The sequence below is a fragment of the Ostrinia furnacalis genome, unplaced genomic scaffold, assembly GCF_004193835.3.
Source record: "Ostrinia furnacalis isolate ACB-3 unplaced genomic scaffold, ASM419383v2 OfSCF4519, whole genome shotgun sequence".
NCBI classification, from domain to species: domain Eukaryota; kingdom Metazoa; phylum Arthropoda; class Insecta; order Lepidoptera; family Crambidae; genus Ostrinia; species Ostrinia furnacalis.
The window spans coordinates 424,856-448,474 of NW_021134758.1; the positions used below are offsets into that span (position 1 = coordinate 424,856).

Below are 23,619 nucleotides of genomic sequence, written 5' to 3' on the forward strand. Positions count from 1 at the left end.
CTCTTCCATTAATTAATTAAAGGTTTTTTCATCGACCTGTTCTTCAGTTTCACTTCACTAATTGGAGTACCCAATTACGAAGGTAAACACTGCAATCTGAAGTGAGCAACTTTGTTGTTTGTAATCGATAAATCTTTATGATGTAATATCAACTATCTAATATTATGCGAGAACTTCTAGTTTTTTTTTAAAGACATTTCCACTTTTCATAAGTTTATCGGTCGCCAGATAAAAAGTATTACCTACCTACCTAGTAACTTACAATAAAACATTTTTATTGACTCTCAAAATGTATTTTTATGCGTCGAGTTCAATGTCCAATAAAATACATTTCGCATTCTGTAGGATCACGTTTCCGAAACCGATATTTTTAGTCTTTATCTTATTCTTCTTTTTCACATTGACATCTTGAACACCAGCATCAAAAACGAAGAAGTTTGCATTACGTACCTGTTGCTCCGAAGTTACTTCTTCTCTGCTGCTATCATCTGAAACAATAAAACAACATTATATCTCAGTTAAACTCAATCTACGTTACAGTTAATCTAGCAAAAGGAATCAATTACAGTTAAACCAGTCACAGAGTGGTCGGATGGGCTAACTGCATCTAAAGAGCCGAATGCACACAATGCCACAGTCTAGTTCCCAACCAGATCTGAAGATGTCGCCTTAGCGGGGGCAACGACCCCGTGCAATTTCACGCTTGCCTATGTGCTGAGTCAAATGTGACATGACAATAGGCTCCTCCACATACAAGGAAAAAGCGAAATTGGATTAACAGTTACTGGGAGATACACCCCGCTAAGCACGCTACAGTACCTGCTTAAGTTTAAGCAGGAAAAATCTTACGCCCGTATTCACAAACATTACTATGAGGTCTCACAGAGCGCGTGAAGGCACAAGGTGACATACGAACCAATCACAGAGCTTTATTCAACGCTGTGCGTTCGATTTGCTGCTTTACTTAAGCAAGCATCGTTTGTGAATACGGGCGTTAGACTAACTGATCGATCTACAAAATCACACCGATTCTTCAGATGCTACACATATTTTTTTTTAATGCATTTATGTATTTAATTATCCTGCTTTCGCCTCCGAGATTTATTTTACCATGTAGTACCCCTGTACGACAACCCAATCCGCACACAATATTCAGCGTAGTAGTATTAAAAAACAAAAGAGCGGGCAACCCCACCCCTACCACGCTGTGGGCTCGGTGTCCGAGCGGTCTCATTCCTTTGTGCGCACGCGCAACGACCGCACGCAGTATAAGAAAAATGCTTAAGTGACGTCACCAGGACGTTTTTACCGACAAAAAACGTAATTATTTTAAGTTGTGCAGTGTAGTGACGAGAATTAGACCCAACAATTGAATGATCAAACGAACTTACCAAGTGAAGTTCGATCTAAATTATCCTGTTTTCGCCGAAGAGATTTAAGGTCCCTCCCAACCCGAAGATTTCTATATCTTCTTCCCTGGAGGTAAACGTCAATGTCATCTCTTCTCTAAATATAATGAGACCGCTCGGACACCGAGCCCACAGCGTGGTAGGGGTGGGGTTGCCCGCTCTTTTGTTTTTTAATACTACTACGCTGAATATTGTGTGCGGATTGGGTTGTCGTACAGGGGTACTACATGGTAAAATAAATCTCTTCGGCGAAAACAGGATAATTTAGATCGAACTTCACTTGGTAAGTTCGTTTGATCATTCAATTAAAGACAAACCCAAATAAAAATCTTGTCATTCTGTTAGTACCTACCTCCTATTAGCTTGTAACTACATACATTAACATTATTGAACAAACATAATAGTGTTAACGAAAATAGCCTCACTTATTACTTATTAACGACTAATTACAAGGGTAATAAATATCCTGCCGTAAATCATGCTAATGCTGAGGTATATATATATTTGCCATCAGTTAACCAGAGGAGCGCTACATGTAATTTTATAAGCCATAAAATAAAATTGCCTATTACTAATCATCGCTCATCTACTTGGATTTTTGCAATTTTCCACGCTAAATACTATGTATGGCGATTGACCTCATATTTTTATTGGACGCAGTCACGCGTATGCATTTTAGTTAATTTAAACGTATGGTCAATAGCATTGCAAAAATTTGACACTAATTTCGTTCGTTTCTCCTCACCATTTCATTTTAACAGTTCAAATCAATCTGTAACAATATTCGTTAATTGTATTTTAATCCTAGCAGCTTATTTATTTATTGTATTTGACAGTAGAGTCGATCTCATCATTGTTCGTTAAATCATTATCATGGTCTATGTGTAAACGTTTACTTCAACACCAAGAGAAAGTGACAAATAAATCCTCATGTAGGTATATTAATTTATTAATATTAGTGACCTGACCTCGAATTGCAAAGCTTAATATTTTTAGGTAAAGGGTACACAAATACTCACAATACGAGTAAATAATAATATTATGTATGTCACTTGAGTCATTCATTTTACTATCATTCTAAAAATACGTGAAGGCTCAAGCTATCACCACAGCTATCACGCAGTTCATGAATGTAGAATATGTACGTCCATCAGTACAAATATAGCTTCCGATAAGTAATAAAGATACAAAGCGATATTGTTTATGAATATTACTTGTACTAATGAGTCTATTAGATACAAATAACATACTAAAACAGCATTCAATAAAGTAGTTGAGAATATAAATCAAAATTGATGAGAAAATCTTAATGAAGAGTCCTATTTCACTCGCAATGTTACGATATCGGCAGAATCTGCGAACCGTCCCACTTCTTCTGATCCTTGTGAAAACAACTGAAGTATTACCTACTCCAAAAAGATAAAGATGTAGGTAGGCGAATGGCGAGATTTGCTTTGACAGCGCCACATTTGCACAGTGCGTTCACCCCCGGCCGCGCGTGACAAACCCATCTCGGCATAACATTATAACATACATTACACTTTTCCACCTAACCGACCCGAGGAAAACCCACAAGCTCTGTGGCCACATAACAAGACACAAATTCAAACAAACAGATACTTCTGCACCGGACAATAAAAGTTGTAAATTCTTGCCGGGCCTCCAAAGAATCTTCTTCGAATGGGGCCCGTTCCACAATCTGATTTCCTTGATTGTAACAAAAAATTAGGCAAGCATGCTTTATAGCGCTTTGCAAAATGCGGATTCTGTTATCTTGCTAATTTATAGTTCACTACCTTCCTATGAATATTAAAACAACAACTTCGTTCCTTTTTATGTATGTTTCGAGTATTTAAGATTATGAGTAGCCAAACGACTAATGAGAATCATCTTACACAACGCTTTTCAACCGACTTCAAAAAAAAGGAGGAGGTTCTCAATTCGACCCGTATGTTTTTTTTTTCTATGTTTGTTACGCGATAACTCCGCCAATTATGAACCGATTTGAAACAAATCTTTTTTCGGCGTATAGGTAATACCTCAAGGGTGGTCCCATTTAAATTTAATAATAGAAAAAACAACCCCCAAGGGTGGAAAATTGGGGATGAATTTTTTTATACGCAATATCTCCGCCGATTATAAATCAATTTGAACGATTATTTTTTTGTTGAATAGGTATTATCAAAAGGGTGGTTTCATGCGAATTTGAAGAAAATATTTCACCCCCAAGGGTGGAAAATTGGGGATGAACTTTTTTATACGCAATATTTTTAATTTTTAGTTTTTTTTTGTGTTCACGCATTTGAAGTCGGTTTTATTTTTTTAAAAAGTTAATTATAGTACAAAAAGATTCCCATTCAGTGGACACAGCATTAAACTCGAAAAATATAAAGAAATTGTTGTAGATATGAGTATTTTCAAGTATTTTCGTATCTAATAAATTAATGTCACTGTTATGAGTACATCACAATCAAATACCTTAAGTCCTGTTAACACAAAATTAAACCTTAATAACGACAACGATGTAATGTTTATTAAACCATATAAAATTAAATAAAGCCATTATTAATCATGTTCCCAGTGAATATTCTGTGCAGAATGCAAGAGAAACAGTTAATAAATACTCTACGAGCGGTATATTTTCGCGGTAGAGCTAAAGGGCAAAGTTGAGGACTCTCGCCCCGGTAACTAATGTTAAGCTACCTCAACACGCTGATTAAAGATACCAAGTTCAAGGCTGTAAGGCTTTAATGATGTAATAAAAAACAAGCAACATTTTACACGATAAGATTTATGTTCGGACTCATTTGGTATTCGTTGACGACTGTTTTTCTTTTATATTAAGTACGTCAACATTGATAGTGTCGTTACTAGAGTTAAATTTGAATAAATCTTAAACTTCTGGCCATAGCAATTACATAGCAATATTGATAATGATTCTGATCAATAGCATCTGAATTTATCTATTTAGATAAAGAAATAGGGTGCAAAGTAACGTAACGTGCGTGACTAACTGTGATGGAATAGAACATCAGGACTTTAGGCAGTCAGGAAGACCTCTATCTGCCTGAATTTTGTGAAATCTATGAGTTTAGCCTTGGAATACTGCCACGAAAGAAGACTAATGTTCACCACTAAAAGCAGTCTAGGTGCCTCAATAAGAAAAGTCTTAAATATTATTTATCTGGCTAGCTGTAGCGACAAATGAGAGGGCGGCATGCGGCGACAAAAAGCTGTATCGCATCACGTGCGCGCTCGGAGGCACGTCCACGTAATGGCCCTAATCAATTTGTGATCAACCGCGAGACCTCCGAAGGACACAGCTATGTGTCTTCTTAATCGACTGAAACCTTAAGAAGGCTGTGAAGAAATTACATAGAGACTGAATCTTGGAAAGTCCAAAAATAAATAATAGGACGCGAAGTGCATTTAAATAATTTACGAGGAAATTTAAAAGTTTAGAACAGCTAGTTCCCCATTTTGAGGTTATGAGTCTTGGCCAGAAAGCTTCAAAGTTTCTTGCCATGTATTTTTTCTAATCACTAAGAACCTTCTATTCGGTTACCTATATTCGTGACTGTGTAACAATTTGTGGTAAAACAGCAAATCATCCTGAAAAACCTTGGGAACCTAAAGATATAGAGATAATAACGTTGTAAACAATCTCCTGAAATTCCTGTAAAGTTGAACTCAGTTTGGTGTAAATTCCAGATGAATGACTACAGTTTGTTTTTATCAAGTTTTTGTAATAGCTTCGTCACTTGTCCCGCTTATATTTATAAAATATTCTCAGCGAAACGCCTTTCAATCAAAACAACTAATGTTAAGTAAAACAAAATTAAGTAAGAAAAAAAGTTAAAAGCTACGACATTACTTCAACCGCAGGATAATGGATGTAACGAAAAAAGTTAATCCGGCTCTTTACAAAAACGTGATGTGAACTATAATGTTAAGGTTACTTTTTTGGGATATTAACGATGCAGACAATTTTCTAAGACAATCTACATTCCACACTCCTTATGATGATGAGAGCAAAAAAGGTACATTTCAATTTATTTTTAAAATTATGAACGCTCGCTTTACGTCAGTCAGTTAAACGGTGGACTAAAGTTGACTGACTCACAACAATCCAAATTCCAAAGTTTAAATTGTTGTTATGTACAAATGTGTAGGTAAGTAGCCATGATCTTTCCACTTTCAGAGTCAGCTAGGCTTTTGATGACATAAGCGTGTTTATGCAGATTTGCAATGCCAGAATATAAAGCTAGACCTACACTAAGGTAGGCCTGGTGTGATGCTAAAAATTTTAGTGCAACTGTTTATGCATTAACTTGAAGATACGCCGGTGAATCACTAGCACGTCTCGTTGCTTCTCCGCTTGACATAGCTATTATATCCTGCCGTGTAGCTCCAGCCTTACCAAATCCATATCGGCTTTCAATTGTTTTATCAACCGTATGTCCGATACGCGGAATTGTTTGTCTATCCAATGTCGGTTTTTTCAGCCTACGCGTGTGTACCACGCAAAAGATTGATCGTGTGGGCGGCCAATTTCGTAATGTTATTCGCAATTTCATTAAATTGAATTCAATAGCAATAGCGATTGCTATCTTTAACGATCAATGGTTATAAATTTGTTATCACTGCTAACTGTAATTTGCCTCTGTTTGGTCAAACGTTGACTCTCATAAAAAACTCATAAAACTCATTTAATTTTGCAAATAGGCTTTTAAAAAGCTCTTTTACACGTCCCAATATTAACCCTACCACTGCTTCGGGACAATAAATGGGCCAGTGCTGAGAAGAAGCAGCGCAAGAAACTCAGTGACTATTGTCAGCCTCCTTTTCAAGGGTTTACAGTCTTTAAAATATACAAATTATAGTCATAAGTATTGATGCGAGCTAGGTAGTTGAACATTCCAAACATTTTTATCTTTTATATAATCATCAACTTTACAGTAGCCCTTTTTCATTAAGGTGCTTTTGATATGTGCTTTAAATTTATGAATGGGCAATTCTACAACAGTTTGTGGTAATTTATTGAAAAGTTTAATACATTTCCCCATAAATGAATTACCAATCTTATGCAGTCTGAAATTTGGAACGGCAAGTTTATTTTTGTTTCTTGTATTGAACTTGTGTAAATCACTATTTCTAGTAAATTGCTCTATATTTTTGCGAACATATAAAAGGTTTTCATAAATGAACTGTGAAGAAGACTTTTCTAATCCAGTTCCTTGTAAATAAATGGGCTTAATTAATTTATTTAAATTAATTTGTGTTTGTGCAATTTTGTGATATAATGTAATCATCACCAATGACATCACTTTGTTATAATTCACACAATCAGTCATGTACTGGATTACGATTTCGTAATCAAATGTAAAGATATTCTTAGCAAAATTTTGTATTTTACCAGATACCTCAAATTACTTAGCAGATGACGATGCTGTGTCACAGATAAGATAGGTACAGCAATCAGTGTCATAATAGAGCAAAGATCCGATAATTATAGAGTTGAAAAGTAGAACCAAATAATTACGTGTTCCAGTTAAAAAATCCCAAATTACCGCATCTCGCCCAATTGTCTAGCGCCTTATCAGCAGCAGCTGTCTCAGTGCATTCGAATCACCTTGGAGATAAGGTATCAGCTCGAATCCACTGTTTGTTTACATGCGACCGAGTTGCAACACCGGCTTTTGTTCAATTTAATTAAATAACCATTACGGGTGATGAAAGATTAACGGTAATTTTTGATTTATGGCGTTTAATGACAATTAAGCTGTCAGATCTGTAGCATTGCTTGTGTTTACTGTGCAATCTTTGATAGTGGTAGTCTTATACTAATCTTAAAAACGCTGTCAAATATTTTAGGTAGGAATCAAATGGGAAAATAGAAATGCTACAACACTTGACATTGGTTGAATACAGTCAGCTCCATATCACCCGATGGAGTGTAAGCAAAACAAAAAACAAAAGACATAGGAATTAACTCTGTTTATTGTCTGTCCTTAGAGCTGTGTTTTTCGAAAAATATAGACTTACGAATTCGCAGACTTTCTAACAATAAAAAGTTGTCAACTTGTCTAGACGTACGCGGCCGTTTGCAAAAACAAACTTGGCGAATAAACACGGCATTGTTTGTGGTCACGTGACGAAGCCTAGGCGCAGACGCAGAACTAAGCATGTTTGAATTGTTGCCCGTTATTCTTGTTTGAAGTTTCTTTTAATTCAAATATTTGTATTTACTATCATATTTGGAAAGCTCCAAAATAAATAACTTGTGCCTTGATAGAAAGCTCCCAGTAATTTATCCCAAAAACGATAGTCTCTATCATTCTAAATGGTAATCACTTACCATCAGTGCGCTTACCATGAGTTTACGTTAGGTGTGCTCGCTAGCGACTGCGTAAAAAAATGACATTAATTGTATGACATATTGTGCAGCGCCCCTAGTGGCTACTTTCAAGAAACAAAATCTTCATAGAGATTTTTGACGTACTCGCTAGCGAGCACACCTAACGTAAACTCATGGTAGGTACACAGGTGATCCGTTTGCTCGTTTGCCTCCTGTCACATAAAAAAATCTCATCTTCATCTATGGTTGTATATTTATATTCAAATGGCACCGAAATATCATTTGAATGACTAATTGTATTGGTTGATGATACCAAAAATTAAACCGACAATGTAACCTAAAAGAGCATACCAATTAAGAACATCATTCAGGCCACGCTAATCCTGCAAATCAAAATCTAATCCTCTATGAAGAATCCATCGCAAGTAGGGCATGATTTCGTCATCTGACCCAAATGCATGTCCTGAATCACGATAAGATAGGACCAGTGTGCTTTTTTAGATAACATAGCCCAAGGCCGTAGTGGGTGACCCTGGGCAAGCAAATATAACGGAATATGTGAAAAAGGCATTGAAATTGAACTCTGATAAAAACACTCCACTCAAGGATTGAAGCACTCTTGAATTGAGCATGCCTACGGATTTGCTCAGTACCTGAATACTGGTAGAAACTTAATCCTAAATACATTTAATTTTGTGTCTATTATAGTTGCGATTAACTTGCTAATGGCTTGAGCGGTTGGTGGTACCCACATAGAATTAAGTGGCATATTTGACAACCTTGATTGAGGTTCCACTACATAACACACAAAAATTGCAAGCTATAAGCCCACCAAAAAGAACGGGATAAAATGAAGAACAAAACGGACTTTTCAAACATGTCTGGTAGAAGTCTATCAAAGTATTACATTCAGCAGTAAACAGCTGACTGCAGTATCATTTCCAAGTAACTGGTTAAATAATGGGTTGACTTAACCGCAGTGGACGGCAATTAAAAAAGATTATACCGCGCAATGGCCGCAGCAGGGCCAAAACCACACTCGAGTCGGCGACGTAACAGCCGGTACATCCGACACCGTAACCACTCTTCCTATTGTCTTAACTACATCAATGTGTAATGCCTTTACATAGCAAAATTTTTCTATTTCTTACTAGATGGTTGGCCTAATTAATTTTTATTTAACGCGTATTTCCAAATCCGTTTGGCCGCGTAGTAAGTGTAGACCAAATCCTCCATATTTTTCATCTGTTAAATTAGATAGGAAGTCTTTCCCACTTAACGTGGGGACTAATCTACCTGATGATGATGATAAAGCTGTAAAGTCAGATTCACACATAAAAACATATAAAAAGACCGCATCATCTTAAAAACTCAAGTTAATTAGCCAAGTAAAGCGTCATATCCCGATCAGGCTGATCCCGATCTACCATTCGCAGATCGAAAGGCATAAAACTGTATTCCCGCTACACCGGCACCTCGCAATCGCGCCACTTCTTATTATTCGCGACCGTTATCGACTTTACGATATCGTAACCAGGCCTTATCAGCTAATTAACGCTTACCGCTGCCAGATAATGACCCGTCTCGTATCTTTAAGTGTTATGTTAGGACGGCGCTAAAGAAATCCACGCTGAAAAAACGATTCAAACATACTCCTTAAGTCATCCAAATAATTAAACCTAAATTAATCCATCAGGGAGAGATGGCGCTTGCTCGAGCTTCTGCAAACGACGTGGATGCCTTAACGTGACCACGAACGCTATGCCAAGAGCGAAACGACTGAGAAGAAGAATTAAACTACGAGAATTAAAGAACTTATTCTGTCAAAACTAATTACCAAAACGTTATTTGTAAACGGCAATAAGAGCCGTAGAAGAAATAGATATAGCAAAAGCAAATAAGTTTTCTAAGGCTTTTAGATTCGATTGAATTTGATAAACCAGCAATCAGAAGCCGCCATAGTACTAATTTCCGACAGAACAGAAGCGTCGCAAGTTAATTTTAGTGACAGAGCGACCATCAGATATAGGGCGCCCGGGGCGAGCCTTTCTCCCGGCTGAAAGCCGCTTAGCATAAACCGCAGCGTTTGAGATCATCTCGGTTCTAGACCTCCGATAAAAATATACTTGGTGATATCGTGTTGATATAACGGTACGATTTTTTTAGTTATTTTTAAAAGGGTTTGCTCTTGATCGCAATCTCAAGCGAAACATGCTGACTCAAAATTGCCCAGAAAATTCCTTTATCATTCACCAAAATAAAGAACAAGCATCAAATAAAATATATTTTACAAAGTTGCTAAATTGACTATCAAAGTTCATAAATCGAATGATCGGATAGTGATCGAATTTATAAATAAACGTTACTTCACCGATGAAACGTAAGGTTATCAATATTTTTTTTTTATCTCCAGCTTAGCCACAAATTTTCTTATATTTATTTGTTCTTACGAACTAATGGTACACACATTGGATTGTATTGTTCACATTTATCCCCCCCGGCCCACCGAGGCGGTAAGGTATGCCTGCTCAGGGTGAGTCGGGGGGGGTTATCAATATTTACAAACAACGACAGAAGCGGCTTGGACAAATATGCGGAGAGTTACGCAAAGGCGGTAATGCAAAAGGTTGGGCTTAACACAATCGCTGCTGAGCCAACGAGATTCGAAATAAGTCACGAAAAACTAACGCCACGGGCCATCATGGACCCGCCATTTCTCAACTGACCACCGGAGCAAAACCAACAGATAAAACCACTGAAGCTATGGTCCAGCTATTTAAATACATCTTAAAGTTAAAGGTTTGATTTTATTGTTATCAGATCAAAGTGTAAGTGACAAATTAAACTTTTTCAGAAAAGCACTCTTTTGAACGGTAAGTAGCTACTCCAACTCCATTCAGAAGTTGCTGCTTCTGAATATTTCGAAATATTTGTCGCTAATTGGGAGTTGAATTGCAACAATCTTTGCCCTATTGCAAAATGACAAATATTTATGTCTTTACAGATCGTAATCACTTCAATGCGGCCTATTGAGACTTATCAAATGGCATCGCTTTTTTATTTCCAATCGTTCTCGAACTAGATCCACAGTCCTTACCTTATGCTTGCCGACATTTGCGTTAAACAATACATACCTACTTTGTTAGTATTGAGAGGTACATGAGTAAGAATATTTTCTAATTCAACTTTTACACCCATTGTTTGAATGACTTTGAAAAAGCGAACCACCAAATTGACTCGTCAGATCGAGCTGACAGCCATCATTCAAAACCAAGAATGAAAGTGAAATGGAATTCACATCGGTCCAGTTCAGAAGAAGATATAATTTAAGTTTAACGATAAGTATTTGCAGTTTCTGTTCGTTTCGTTTGCAGAAGAGAATTTTCAGACAAAATCGTAAAAGATATTGGACAGGTTATAAATCTAGATCTGGATCAGTTACTTGTACAGGTTGTACTTCTTCCGTCTCGGTCAGGTCCGAACTTGATGCCAAAAAGCGATGTCCGTCTTATCTTGTATTTGTATCATTGTTACCGTGAGAATCGAACCAAGCTGAATCCTAACCCACCCATGCCATAGTCATCGTCGTCATGAACGCCGATGATCTTCCCGCCGGCGGTCAAACGAAATCGAAACCTGAACAATATCGGACCCACTAATAAGGACATATTATCGTGAAAGTGAGTTAGCGCAAAAACCGCGCGTCACGAGCGCCCCGCATTGTAGTCCGTCCGAAAACGCGATGGTCACTCTTAATAACCGTTTAGAAAGTTGTAATTCCGTCATTAGGCGTGATAATTTCCGAACGAAGGTCAAAGGTCCCGGCGGTCTTACGCTCCCGCGCTTCACACGCAAAACAAACAATTTCGCGAATTGTACAATTAGACGATGGCAATTTCATTACGCAATGGAAGTGTTTTGTGTGAATGTGCAAAAACATTGGGAAAACCTAACATAACTTTACTGAATAAAAAATTAATTTCAGTACATTTATTTTTAAACTTGCACATTTATTTGGACTTTCAAAAGTAATTCCATCTGTAACAGCACGCGAACGAATATGACCACGAATAAATTCACTGTCATGAATATCGGTCAGAATGCAGGTGAGAGCACAAAACAATGCGAAGCCTCGGATACATTCACACGTGTTCTCTTTAGAGCATTTGTTCGAATTAAAAACGAAACTGCTGCCTGCGGTTTGTGCTATCTCAGCGGGGCATCGCATCAGCCTCCGCCGCACACCGCGCAAGCGCAATCACACAAATAACCACTTATTGTACTTGATCATAGACTATAGACAACGAGGGTGCTTCAAAAATTTCACCCATTAAGGCGAGACGCGGCTACCGAAGGTCATAATTTCCAATGTGATAAGACCAAACATTCCGTTAGCAATGCGCGAACAATAGATCGTGAATGGAAAAAAATGGGATGTAATTTCGGAGGCAAAGAGCCATTTGTGGGAGCACTCCTATGAAGATGACTTTCGATGGCCGCATGAATGCCGGTTATCGTCGGCGAAATATGAAATTGGAAAAAGAAATAAATCACGCGGCCGTGATGGAGAATGCTGTAGATAAAAATAGAAAGGCAGCAGCGTAGAATGGAAAAACGCTCGTTTATTTTTAAGAGCTACAATACAATATTCTTATCAACGATAATTCTGCTATTGTGAACTCTCGCCGCGGTATTTAATTTTAATACAGTTCGACTTCAATTCATCTTAAAATGGCTGGCTATCCGAGTACGCACTAGTTTTGTGATTACTGTAATTAAACATTTCTCGCTAAGACTGGAGTAATTTATTGTGATGGATGTGTGAAAAGCGCAATTATGGGGTACATATCAGGTATTTCAAATGAAATAGCAACACAGAAAGAGAAATTGTAACTCAAACAAGCAATCGGCTGAAGCAGCCACTGCAAATAGTCTGGTATCAGGAATGAAAGTGGCGGCGTAATGAATAAATATGTAACATAATAAATTGAAATCGACAAGTATCATGTGCGCCGGCGGAGTAAATTACGCCAACAATTTATGGCGGAGCGGTAATCGGAGTACATTTATCACTTAGCATACCGTGAGGCTGACCACTCGGACCAGTGATGTATCTGAATGAAACCTAGCTAGTGCTTATAGATATTTAGACCCCAATCTGGTCTGAATTTGTCTGAAATATTGATTTTCAACAAAACACAGGCTTGGCACTACACAATGGAGTCACTATTAAGCTTTAGTTTGCCAAACGTTGTGAATGTAATTCAGCAACTGACCTTTTTATTTAATCTATCCTCTGTTAATTAATTACAACCAAAGAACCTCATCTTCAAAGCTAACATACGTATAGCTACTGTATATGTTACAAGTGCATTGTTGGTGGCTCTGGTTGAATGGAACTCGAACAAAAAGCTTAATGAAAATTCCAACGCCTGGGAAAGCCTTGATCATTAAAACGTAGCCATTGCCGCCACGTCTGGTACGTCATCGCGAGACAAATGTGTAAAATAATTATGCTATTACAAACGTGTACCACAATAATGCTACTAAAAAACTAAAACAAGACAGGAGAAGAAACTTGAGCTAGAGAATCATCAAATTGAAACTAAAGACTTAAGGTATTGTTACCGATAACCTAAAGAATAAAAGGTGCAATTTTGCAATTAAATGTAGTCTGATGGTCTGCCGACCGTACCTTCAACGAATTTACAAAATATTTTGATGGATGATCTTATTTTGAACATAATTGCTTATATTCGTGAGCACCTTGTCTCGCAAGGGACAACCGCACACGAATTTATTACTCTAGTCTAGGCAATATTTACCAACATTTATATTCGTGCTGACTCGTTCTGAATCATGAATTCATAACAGGCAATCATGTGAAAGCAATAATTAAAATGGACTTGCCAGCATTAACATACCCCTAGAGGTCTAGCTGGTTGTTGCTTGATGTTTATTTATTCATTTATACAATTAACATACATACATTTAATTAATATAATCAAGTTAACACCTCATGATTTTAATGAGATTTACAAAACTCAAATATAGAAATGGGAATTTCATGAAAATTATGATGTTAAAAACAAGTTTGATGATCCAAAATCCAAACTGTTCCTTAATCACTTCAAAAAAGAAATAAATTTTGATACTACCAATTATTTAGGTACTTAATATCTCTGCTATTATTATCAATTGTACAAATTACAACTTTGCCATCAAGATCTTCGGCCTCGCTTTACCATCAATTAAAAAAATGCTAAGTAACCACATCAAAACGATTCGTTTTTTTTGGGCAATAAAAACCTATCAAAATGATGACAAGGAAGCGAGTGCCGCGTTGCAAAAAGTATAAAAGGCAATTTAAAAGATTACTGAAATTGGTGGAGCCGTCAATTGTGTTTCTAAATGGGAAATAATGTTGGAAGTTGGAAATATCTTTATTAACGGTTGGAATATTTGCTAGATACAAGCATGGAGTAGGTAAGTAGGCGGTAATCCGTAGATCATGCACACGAGAACTTTCCTGTCCCTTTGAAGGGAATGCTTTCTACAAACCCGCAATCAGGGCATAAACGGCTTTAACCCCTCAACAATAATACCGTAAACAGAAAACTTTAAAGCTTAAAGCTACTTTGTAGGAGCCAGGCGAAAACTTTACCGGTGGAATTAGCATTTTCACTAATTTGTTAGGCTAAGGGGAGCTAGGTTTAGCTTGTGACTAATTTACCTGGTTCATTCACAGGAAAACCTTTCGTCAATAAATAAGTTGACAGATTTGCGCATTTTTTTAAATTTAATCTACAAATCCTAAGATGAACTCTACAAAACATCATTACATCCAATAAATCAATTAAACCTTTAAAAATAAGGAGTTAGTGAGTACCTTTCAAACGTTCATTTAATAAAAATTACTAGAGGTCAACAACTAGTACACTTTTCTAAATAATTCACATACCAAATACATTTTTCGTTTACAGCCCAAAATAAAAAAAAAACAATATTTACAACGCCATCTGACCGTAAAAACGCAACAATGAGGTCGTAAATAATTCATCCGCGCACAACAATGGCACCTGCCGGGACCTGCGCGCGCGCATCCCATGGGAACGTTCGCAGGCGCGAGCGTTCCGCGCCGCGGGACTGACACTCGCACCACTCATTACCCGGGCGAGCGACCATGAAGGTAAGTTCAGACAGGAAATGAAGTTTCTAAGAATACGATAAAAACACGGGCTTGGACACAATTTTGGGACCCTTCTCGTATTGATCAGACTCTTTTTCCAATTTCACAGTAACAGTAAAAGGTAGTCAATACTGGATGCTTTTGGAAAAGCTTTGCGTCATGATGAATTTATATGCACCTTTTTGTCAGTTGACACAACTATTAGTCAGAGTAAGTATAACAACAATTTTATAGAAAGTCCCGCGAATTTGGACATGTTTCGCTTGTTACAATGCCAACAATGACCCTGAAGACTAGGTACCCGTCGAAATTGTTTCAATTTGATAAAGTAATTTTCTACTTACGTGCCAGACAAAAAAAGCCTTTTTTATAGGGCATAATTGAATAAATGGTCGCTAGTTGGTCGCGTGAGTGTCGGTCGGCCTGACACGCGATGGCATTGCCACGTAAAATTCGTCGCGAAGCGCATGCGCCTACCGAAAGTTTCCGTGATCTACGCCCATTCACTGAAGTAGCATTAGGTATGAAATTTAATTGGTATGTAGGCCGCGGGTCAACTCGCCTTAGCAACGACTTTTCGGAAACTCGTAAAATATCGACACGTTCGCTATATTCGTCGCATTTACGGTTCCTGATGCAATGAAACTACAACTATAAAATCCAAGCAAGTGGTTGTTGCAGCAGCGCTAATTTTCAATGTCGTAATAACCGAAATACAGAAGAATAGAAATGTGTCATAATCCTTAACACACGTTTAATGTATTTACGACACCGAGTACTTAAGCGTTACGCTAGTGCTTGTTCAATATGCAAAAAAATTTGAAAAGTAAATCGTTCAGAGTCAATTTCGCACTTAACAGATGCTGCTGACTAACGAGCATTCGAACGTCCAATCCATGATACGTTTGTGACTTTTCACTTAACGCGAACTGAATTCCGCAAATCTGTGTCAAGACTGCCAAAAGAGCGTGAGAGTCCATCGAACGTCAGCTGTCAGATGTGGGTGCGGACTGCGAACGCGTGAAGCCCCTGGGTGTTGGTTTAGTCGTATGGTAGCAGCACTGGAAAAATAAAGAGCAAGATCATACTCCCACGAGCCCCTGTAGGTGTGATAAAGCTACATAAGCAGTATGAGATACTAAGAGCCTTAGGCAGTTCGATTTTTTCAAGTTATTTATAACTAGCTTTCCGCCCGCGGCTTCGCCCGCGTGGATTTTTGTCTGTCACAGAAAAACTTTATCGCGCGCGTACCTGTTTCAAAAACCGGGATAAAAACTATCCTATGTTCTTTCCCGGGACTCAAACTATCTCTATGCCAAATTTCATCAAAATCGGTTGCGAGATTTAAGCGGGAAAGCGTAACAGACAGACAGACAGACAGACAGACAGACAGACAGACAGACAGACAGACAGACAGAGTTACTTTCGCATTTATAATATTAGTTGGGATTGGGATTTACAATTTAGTTTGAGATGCAACTCTTAACGCAAAAAAATTCAATAACTACGCATGAGATAAACATATTGAGTATTGAGTATTGAGTATTGAGATAATTTTGATATGCTCAATTAACTGTAAAATGTAAATCGTGCAATATGAAGGTACGAACAACTAAGAAATGCTAGAATCGTTCAAGAGAAACATAAAGTAACAAGTCCACAACATTTAATTCAACTACCGTTCGAAAGACACTCCCCAGTCATCTCAATCAAGAAGAACGATTACCCAACGACAAAAGTGTGCCGTCGACAAAAATAGTGGTTTTGCCGCGGACCGGTAAACTTATCTACGACATTGACACTGAAGCGGCTCGTTCGTAACGCCGGTTTCGTAATTATCAGCTGTCCACTACAATCGACAGAATCGATAACTAGCTAGGAAACTTCGCAAACAGATATTTTAAAAATGTATAATACTATTACTAGCCTTTATAGAGCCCAAACCTTTTAGAGCTTTAATTTCGAAAGTCTCTAGCTAGATGAAAAATTCGGAACAAATTCATAAAGGAAGTTTGCAAATTTTAATTTTAACAAAATATTTCAAACTTTATGCTAATGGTGTTCCAGATATGTTTGAAAAAGTTCCAGGTCAGGTCTGCCTGCTTAAAAGCTTTGATAAAAAGGTGCTAATAAACAAAGATAAACTTGAGTTTACACTTGATTTACAATCTGTATCTGGAGTGCGGTTTAAAGAAGTTATCTAAGCTTGCTCTTGAAAAAATAAAGTGTTAATTAAGTTAATTATCAAGCGTTTGAGTGAGAACATACCAAAGGTATCTTACAACTTTCGCGAGATATTTCAAACAGAATCAGAATAAACTTCACTCTTCGAAGCTTAATCTAACTGAATGTTCGAATTAAAGCTCTTAGTAAACTCATAAAGAACTTTTTATATTCATCAAATCGTAAATGGTCAAATCGCGACTTATTAATTTGATAATACCATCAAATGAAAAATGAGTGTACTTTTTACGAGACTTTTCCCACGGCTGCATCTCCTGCGTAGCCAGGATCTACAGATGCGTGTTCTTCTAAACAAGCGATAAAATCATTCAAAAAGTGCTTAAGTATCTGTTACCGCCAGCAAGCAAAAGTGTTAACAACACAATGTCAATCATGCTCCGTCACGGTTACAACTCAGTAATGTGGTTACGCTAAGTTTTTGTCACAGCTATTACACTAACAACTTTATTTACTTTACGCCTGATTCTTAATAGTTATTGACAATTTGTATTTAAAATTCACTTTTTGGTGTTTGATTAATAAGAGAGATTTAAACATTTTAAAACAATAAGATTTGCTTCTGAATATGAGTAATGTAAAATTACATTCGTTACGTGTAAAATTGTTCGACTCGCAAATATTACGCAGATATCACGTGTGCAAGAGATGAGATATGCATTACATTGAATCAGACCTTCTAGGCAAACGAGTTTCGCATTAGACGAAAAATCTGCTACCGCTGGGAGAAAACCTAACGGAAACCTAACAATTTTTAAATTGTAATCTGACGGCTCATCTGTATAATTTTCATCTGTCCCAATTGTCGTGGACCGCTCGTTAGTAAGGGCCGATTCAGACTCATCGCTGAGACAAAGCAGGTTACCGTTAGCCAGTCGCCGCTCGAGAGGAAAGTAACACAAGTGGAACGAGAATTATCACTGGTGTTAATTGAGGCTATCGTCCAAACCAAGATGAAATCTTAATATAAAAAAGACGAAAAGAATCCACTGGTCGATCGCAATGACATCGGTGGCTTTGATCGACGGATATGAAAGCCTTTAGAGATTGAAACACTTATTTGCATAATAAACTTAACGAATTGCCAAAATTCCGTGCCTTAAAAGGATTTTCTACCTGACACATCATTATGTTACGCTTTATCTATCGATTTAAAACCCGTATTCTCATTAACACTTGGCTCTCAACACTATCAATCACCAACACAACCAATTGTAGAAAAAACTGACGAGGCGTTGGTCCTTCTTTTTTATCCTGCCTAATAATAGAGTCAATTTAACACTTCTATTAAGTAATAAAGATCACCATAGGGAACAACATAATGCAGTTAAATAAACAAAAACAGTATTTTAATGATGATCTGAACGCAGACATTCAAACTGTCCTTACAGTAGAATAAAATTATCCACATCTCAGGAAGCTCTGCAATCTGACCTTATATGAAATCGTTACTAAAGTTTCTGCAAAGGGTACTCCTACAAAAGTTTCTTACTAAAAAGCCGCATCTTGGGCACGCTCAAATGCACCAACGCCAACCGTTCACGGCCCATTTGAGCCTGGACCAGCGGCGGCTGCGACTGATGTGGTCAGCGAGGGTTATACCCCAAAACCAAACACAATTTATTACCTTCTGCTGACAGCAACATCAATTGGTTAAGTTTCTTCGACCTTTGTTAAATTAATCAATCAAAATCTCATCTATATTTATCGCTTCATCTCATTTCCGCTCTTAATTTGCTTGATCTTTGCCATTTTAATTAACTAGCAGTCTAAGATTTATTCTCTATCTAGTCATCAAGTGTGGAAATGTCATCTGAAAGTTTATAATAATAGTCTTTAATTTTATCGTTTCTGATCCAAGAAATGCTATAATATTTCTAAAGTGAAATTTGTTCTTTTCTCTTGATTTCTAAATTTTTCTGCTAATTATTTTCTAGAGATCACCTTCGGTGACAAGACAATTTGTTATTACAATATCAGTCAATATCCGTACCATCCTTTTCTCGAAGCAATTCAGGACATTTTCGACCGCCTGTAACTTTCGGTCCAGTTTTCTAGATACATAACTGCTGTCTACAAAATACAAAAAGAAATGAGATCCCATCAAAAACAATACTTGTCAAAAAAACCAAGTCTCGCAACTCAGTTGTTCTACGGTAAAAAGTTGTGAGATCCATGTAATACCAAGTCCAGGCCAGGAAATCTTTAACGTTTTACATAAATATATTGACTTGGCCATCGCATGAAAACACGTGTAAATTAAATTATTTAGTGCGATGGCCAAGTCAATAATTTATGTAAAACGTTAAAGATTTCCTGGCCTGGACTTGGTATTACATGGATCTCACAACTTTTTACCGTAGAACAACTGAGTTGCGAGACTTGGTTTTTTTGACAAGTATTGTTTTTGATGGCATTATCCTGTCTTCTTCAAATCTAACGTGAAATTAATTATGTTTTCAGTGTTCTTCCACACAACAAAATCTCTTAACCAGCTCATTGATGTCAGCCCTATTTTAAGGGACCGAAACGTCACGCAAGAGGGCATAACGCGGGCGACGCAGGCACCACACCAGCGCGCGCGCAGCCTTCGACTCAATGACGTAACGGTCGCCGGCCGTTGGACGCGCGGGCGCAAAAACAGACCGCTCTGCCCACTGACATTGATTTTGAATTAACGAACAAAAAGGCCATTGACTGATAAATGATCATCGTGGCCGGTTAGAAGAGTTAGAAACAAATGAAGCGAGAAAACAAATGAGTCCAAAATTTTAAGATCTATCACCAAAATCTAAGCATTTTTTCTAAATTGTTTGCATGAACGATAGATTGTGTAATCAACACACTTGCTTACCTGAGGAAAGTTTATCGCGTAAACGAACAAACATTTAATTAGATAATCCGGTCGCGACATTGAAGTCATCGTCAAGGTTAAGAAATAACGAGCTCCTGTTACTCAACCCCTAAAAATCGGAGCTGTTCTTATGTCTATGAACGTAAAGTTATATTTCCAACGAAAATCTGCCTAATTTGTATGCTCCCACATAGACGTCACGCATTCATGCAGCTATCTACAAAGAGTTGACATTGACACTACCCGTGATTAGCTCGCTGACGAGATTGACGTATCGTGACGCTTTTGTTTGTGTTGTGCAACCATAATTAGGTTCAATTACTTCAAGTTAGTGATACCCACTCTTGAATCATTTACTTTATCAAAACTAACGAATAGTTTTGCGCTCTCGTAGACTCGTAGTTCTATTCCAACGCTATGAGGTTTCAAGTGCTAATACATAATCTTCGTGTGAGACTGGTGTGCATCAGGCTGTTCATTCTGCTATAGCATTTCTAATTGCGGTTGTTTATGATGACGCACGATGAGCCCTTCGCGTCCTTGCGGTCTCGCGTTGGTGTTGGGTTCCCGCGGCACGCTCGCCGCGCCTGGGAGTGCTTAGTTACCGCAGTATATTGAATCAAAAGGATAGTGTAACAACTTCCATTAATGTTAATGCTTTACAATCCGGAAAGAAATTATCAGAATTATCAGTAAATTTTAAAATAGAAGAAGAATTTTCACTATTGTTATGATACAGACCTGCGTCGTAACACTCAGGAAAAGGCTTTCTGGATGGAAAAGTGTGGAAAATTAGAATTCTCAGAAAAGAAAAACGATAGAGCTAACGATTCTAATGTTCTTTAAAATTCTCTGCGTTGATTTATTTGAGCAAGTTAGTGTCAGAAAATTATGGTCTTACGCAACCGTCTCTACTTTTTCAAGATCACATACCCGGATAAAATATTCGCAAGTGCATGCATGCGATAAGATAAAATAATGCGATAATTAGCACGTAATCCAAAACACAGCAACAACATAAGTGAGAACTTCGCAATGTCATTGCAATAAAAATACTATCGGTATTTGAACCTGAAATGAGCTCCTTTTATAATCCCAAAGTATTTGGTATTTCCACTCGCTTGCTTCTGCACCTATGCAATTAATTTAATATCTAACAAATTGATAACGTTGAGCTTAATTAGAGATTCAATTATCATATCTTCGCCGCATCTTTACGGCGCGTCTGTTAGAATGTGAGAATTCGTGTGTTTATCTATAGAGCTTTTAATTAAGCCTTAGTATGCGAGAGCATGACATTTCTTATTCGGTGCACGCGTATCTGATCGTGGGCCCATACCAGGACGGCAGCATTCGCCAGCATCTCTGGAATTTGATACTTTAGATAAGCCACGGACTCTGCTTTTAGCTGATTAATGAAATTTGTACGAGATATCAACACCTCCATTTTATTTCCTCTGCAATCTTAACCTGCATCTATCCTCAGTCAGAGCTGATTGGCATCGTAACTGTACTTCAAAAAGAACATGTACGTACAACTAGTAGTATTTCAGTAACTGGGCCATGATAACGATGGGAAATCATGTCAATATCATAGCCCGTTCCGATTGGATATGGATGAAGGCTAAATACTTTGCATTTGATCTAATTTAAGAAAATGCGATCGGAACGGATAAGTGTGTTTATGATTATTATCTAGGCCGATAAATTTCTACTTAGAGGTTATTAAAATAAGTGTAAATTCCGATACAGGAACATAAGAAATAATTATTGCAGATTGAGGCCAAGTAATTTTCTTTTTAATTACAGACTACCATACGTATACCTTTAATCAAAATATATCTTCCCAAATTAGCATTAATTGTGATAAAATGTTAAAGTTTGCAATATAAAATGAAATTAAACCAAAGCCAATCTGGAATCTAGCCAATGTCCAAAACATTTTCAAGGAATCCAGTTTCCTTCATGATAGTTTGATACACCATCGCCTATCAGGCTAACGGACTCCAGGCATTTCTCGTAGCAGTACTAGCACGGCATCTCTATTATTATCTACCCCATGGAAACGTTCTTACCCTATGGGGAAAATATTAATGTTCAGTATTACACGAGACGTACTAATCGCATCGCGTAATCTAACTTAACATAATACCGTAAAATCTAAATAATTGCGTACTATCTCCCGCTATTCCAATGAGAATATTAATCATTCGCTTTCCGTACTCGTAACAAACTGCCAAGTTTTTCCAATAAATCCTTGGGTTGCATAAAAACTGGTTTAGTCTTCCTGGGCGATTAACACGTTAAAGAGAAGCGATTGCCCAGGGCTGGGAGGAAAGTAGGGGCAAAATGCCCATGGGTGTTCGTCCGCCACACAGGGCGCAATAGAAACTGTGAAGCGATACGAATCCGATTATTATAATCACGTCAGTGATAGATTACATCTTAACTTGCTGCACTACATTTCCATCGGGACCCCAACCGGTTTGTACTGTTATTTAATAGTACGAGGAAAATGGTCAAGTTTAGAAGAATATTTTCTGTTACCTTCAGTTTTGTGTTTCTTTAATAAATCGTGATAGGTATCAAATTACAGTGTGGCGGTGGATTTATTCTTTGATAGCCGCCAACAGTTTAGAAAGGCAGTCATGGAGACTTTTGAACATGTTTGAATGAGTTGTAAATTGTAATGATTAACAGACTTTTTATTGTTTTCTTTTCTTTCCTTTAAATAATTAGCAAACATTAAATATTATGTAAGCGATGTTTACCTTAATATAGCTATACATTTACATTATTGAATTGTCAAAGTGTCTGTGCAAATATTGATGTAATAGTTGATGGTGAACCTAAATAAATAAATAAATAAATTATGCTGGTGTGATAAAAATCCCAATAAAACTGTATTTATAATATAATTGCAGACAAACAACATCAATCGCTGATTAACAAAGTAACTTTTGTCTTTTTTTAATTAGTTCTTGAAATATTGTACCTAATTCGATGAAAATTTTCGAAACTACACGCGAGTATCCACACCTATTACTGTATGACTCACACTGCTAATTTATTGGTTGTTTAATGCCTAATTGAAATTGTATCATTGATAGATATTTGTTTTTTACCTTTTAGTCCAGTCATTTCGTCCGAAAAAAAGGCAAATAAAAGAAAATGAATTTGCGCTTCTAATTTTTTAATATGTTGTAGGGGATACCTAGAAAAGCTTAACTTGAGATTGTCGACCAAGCTTTCCTAGGAGCTTTCGCCGCCATCTTGGAAAACGCTTAAAATTTGTTTTTCGGCAATAACTCGGCTATCCGATGAGATTCGAAAATTTTTGTAGGACACTTTTTGTAGCTTTCTTTGTGCTCTACAATAACGCCCGAACCATTTTTAGCGTATCATGCATCGTTATCGAGATATCGATCGATAAAGTCAAACATTTTGGACACAATTTTTGTTTTTTTCTTTTTTTTTCTTTGGGTCTTAATAAATATGAAAAATTCCGAAATAATTAAATAATTAATTAAAAAGTAAAAAGTAAAATTTAATTACTTTTAATTACTTT

The 23,619-nt window shown here is 37.2% G+C and overlaps 1 protein-coding gene across 1 annotated transcript in view; it reads right to left on the bottom strand.

Annotated features, from left to right (window-relative positions):
• Positions 1-297: 297 nt before the first annotated feature.
• LOC114359625 (uncharacterized) overlaps positions 298-23,619 on the bottom strand; it is a 40,000-nt gene continuing 16,678 nt past the window's right edge. The window contains exon 2 of the mRNA XM_028314091.1: positions 298-488. Coding sequence (XP_028169892.1) covers positions 298-488 — 191 coding nt within the window. The remainder of the gene's footprint in view (positions 489-23,619) is intronic.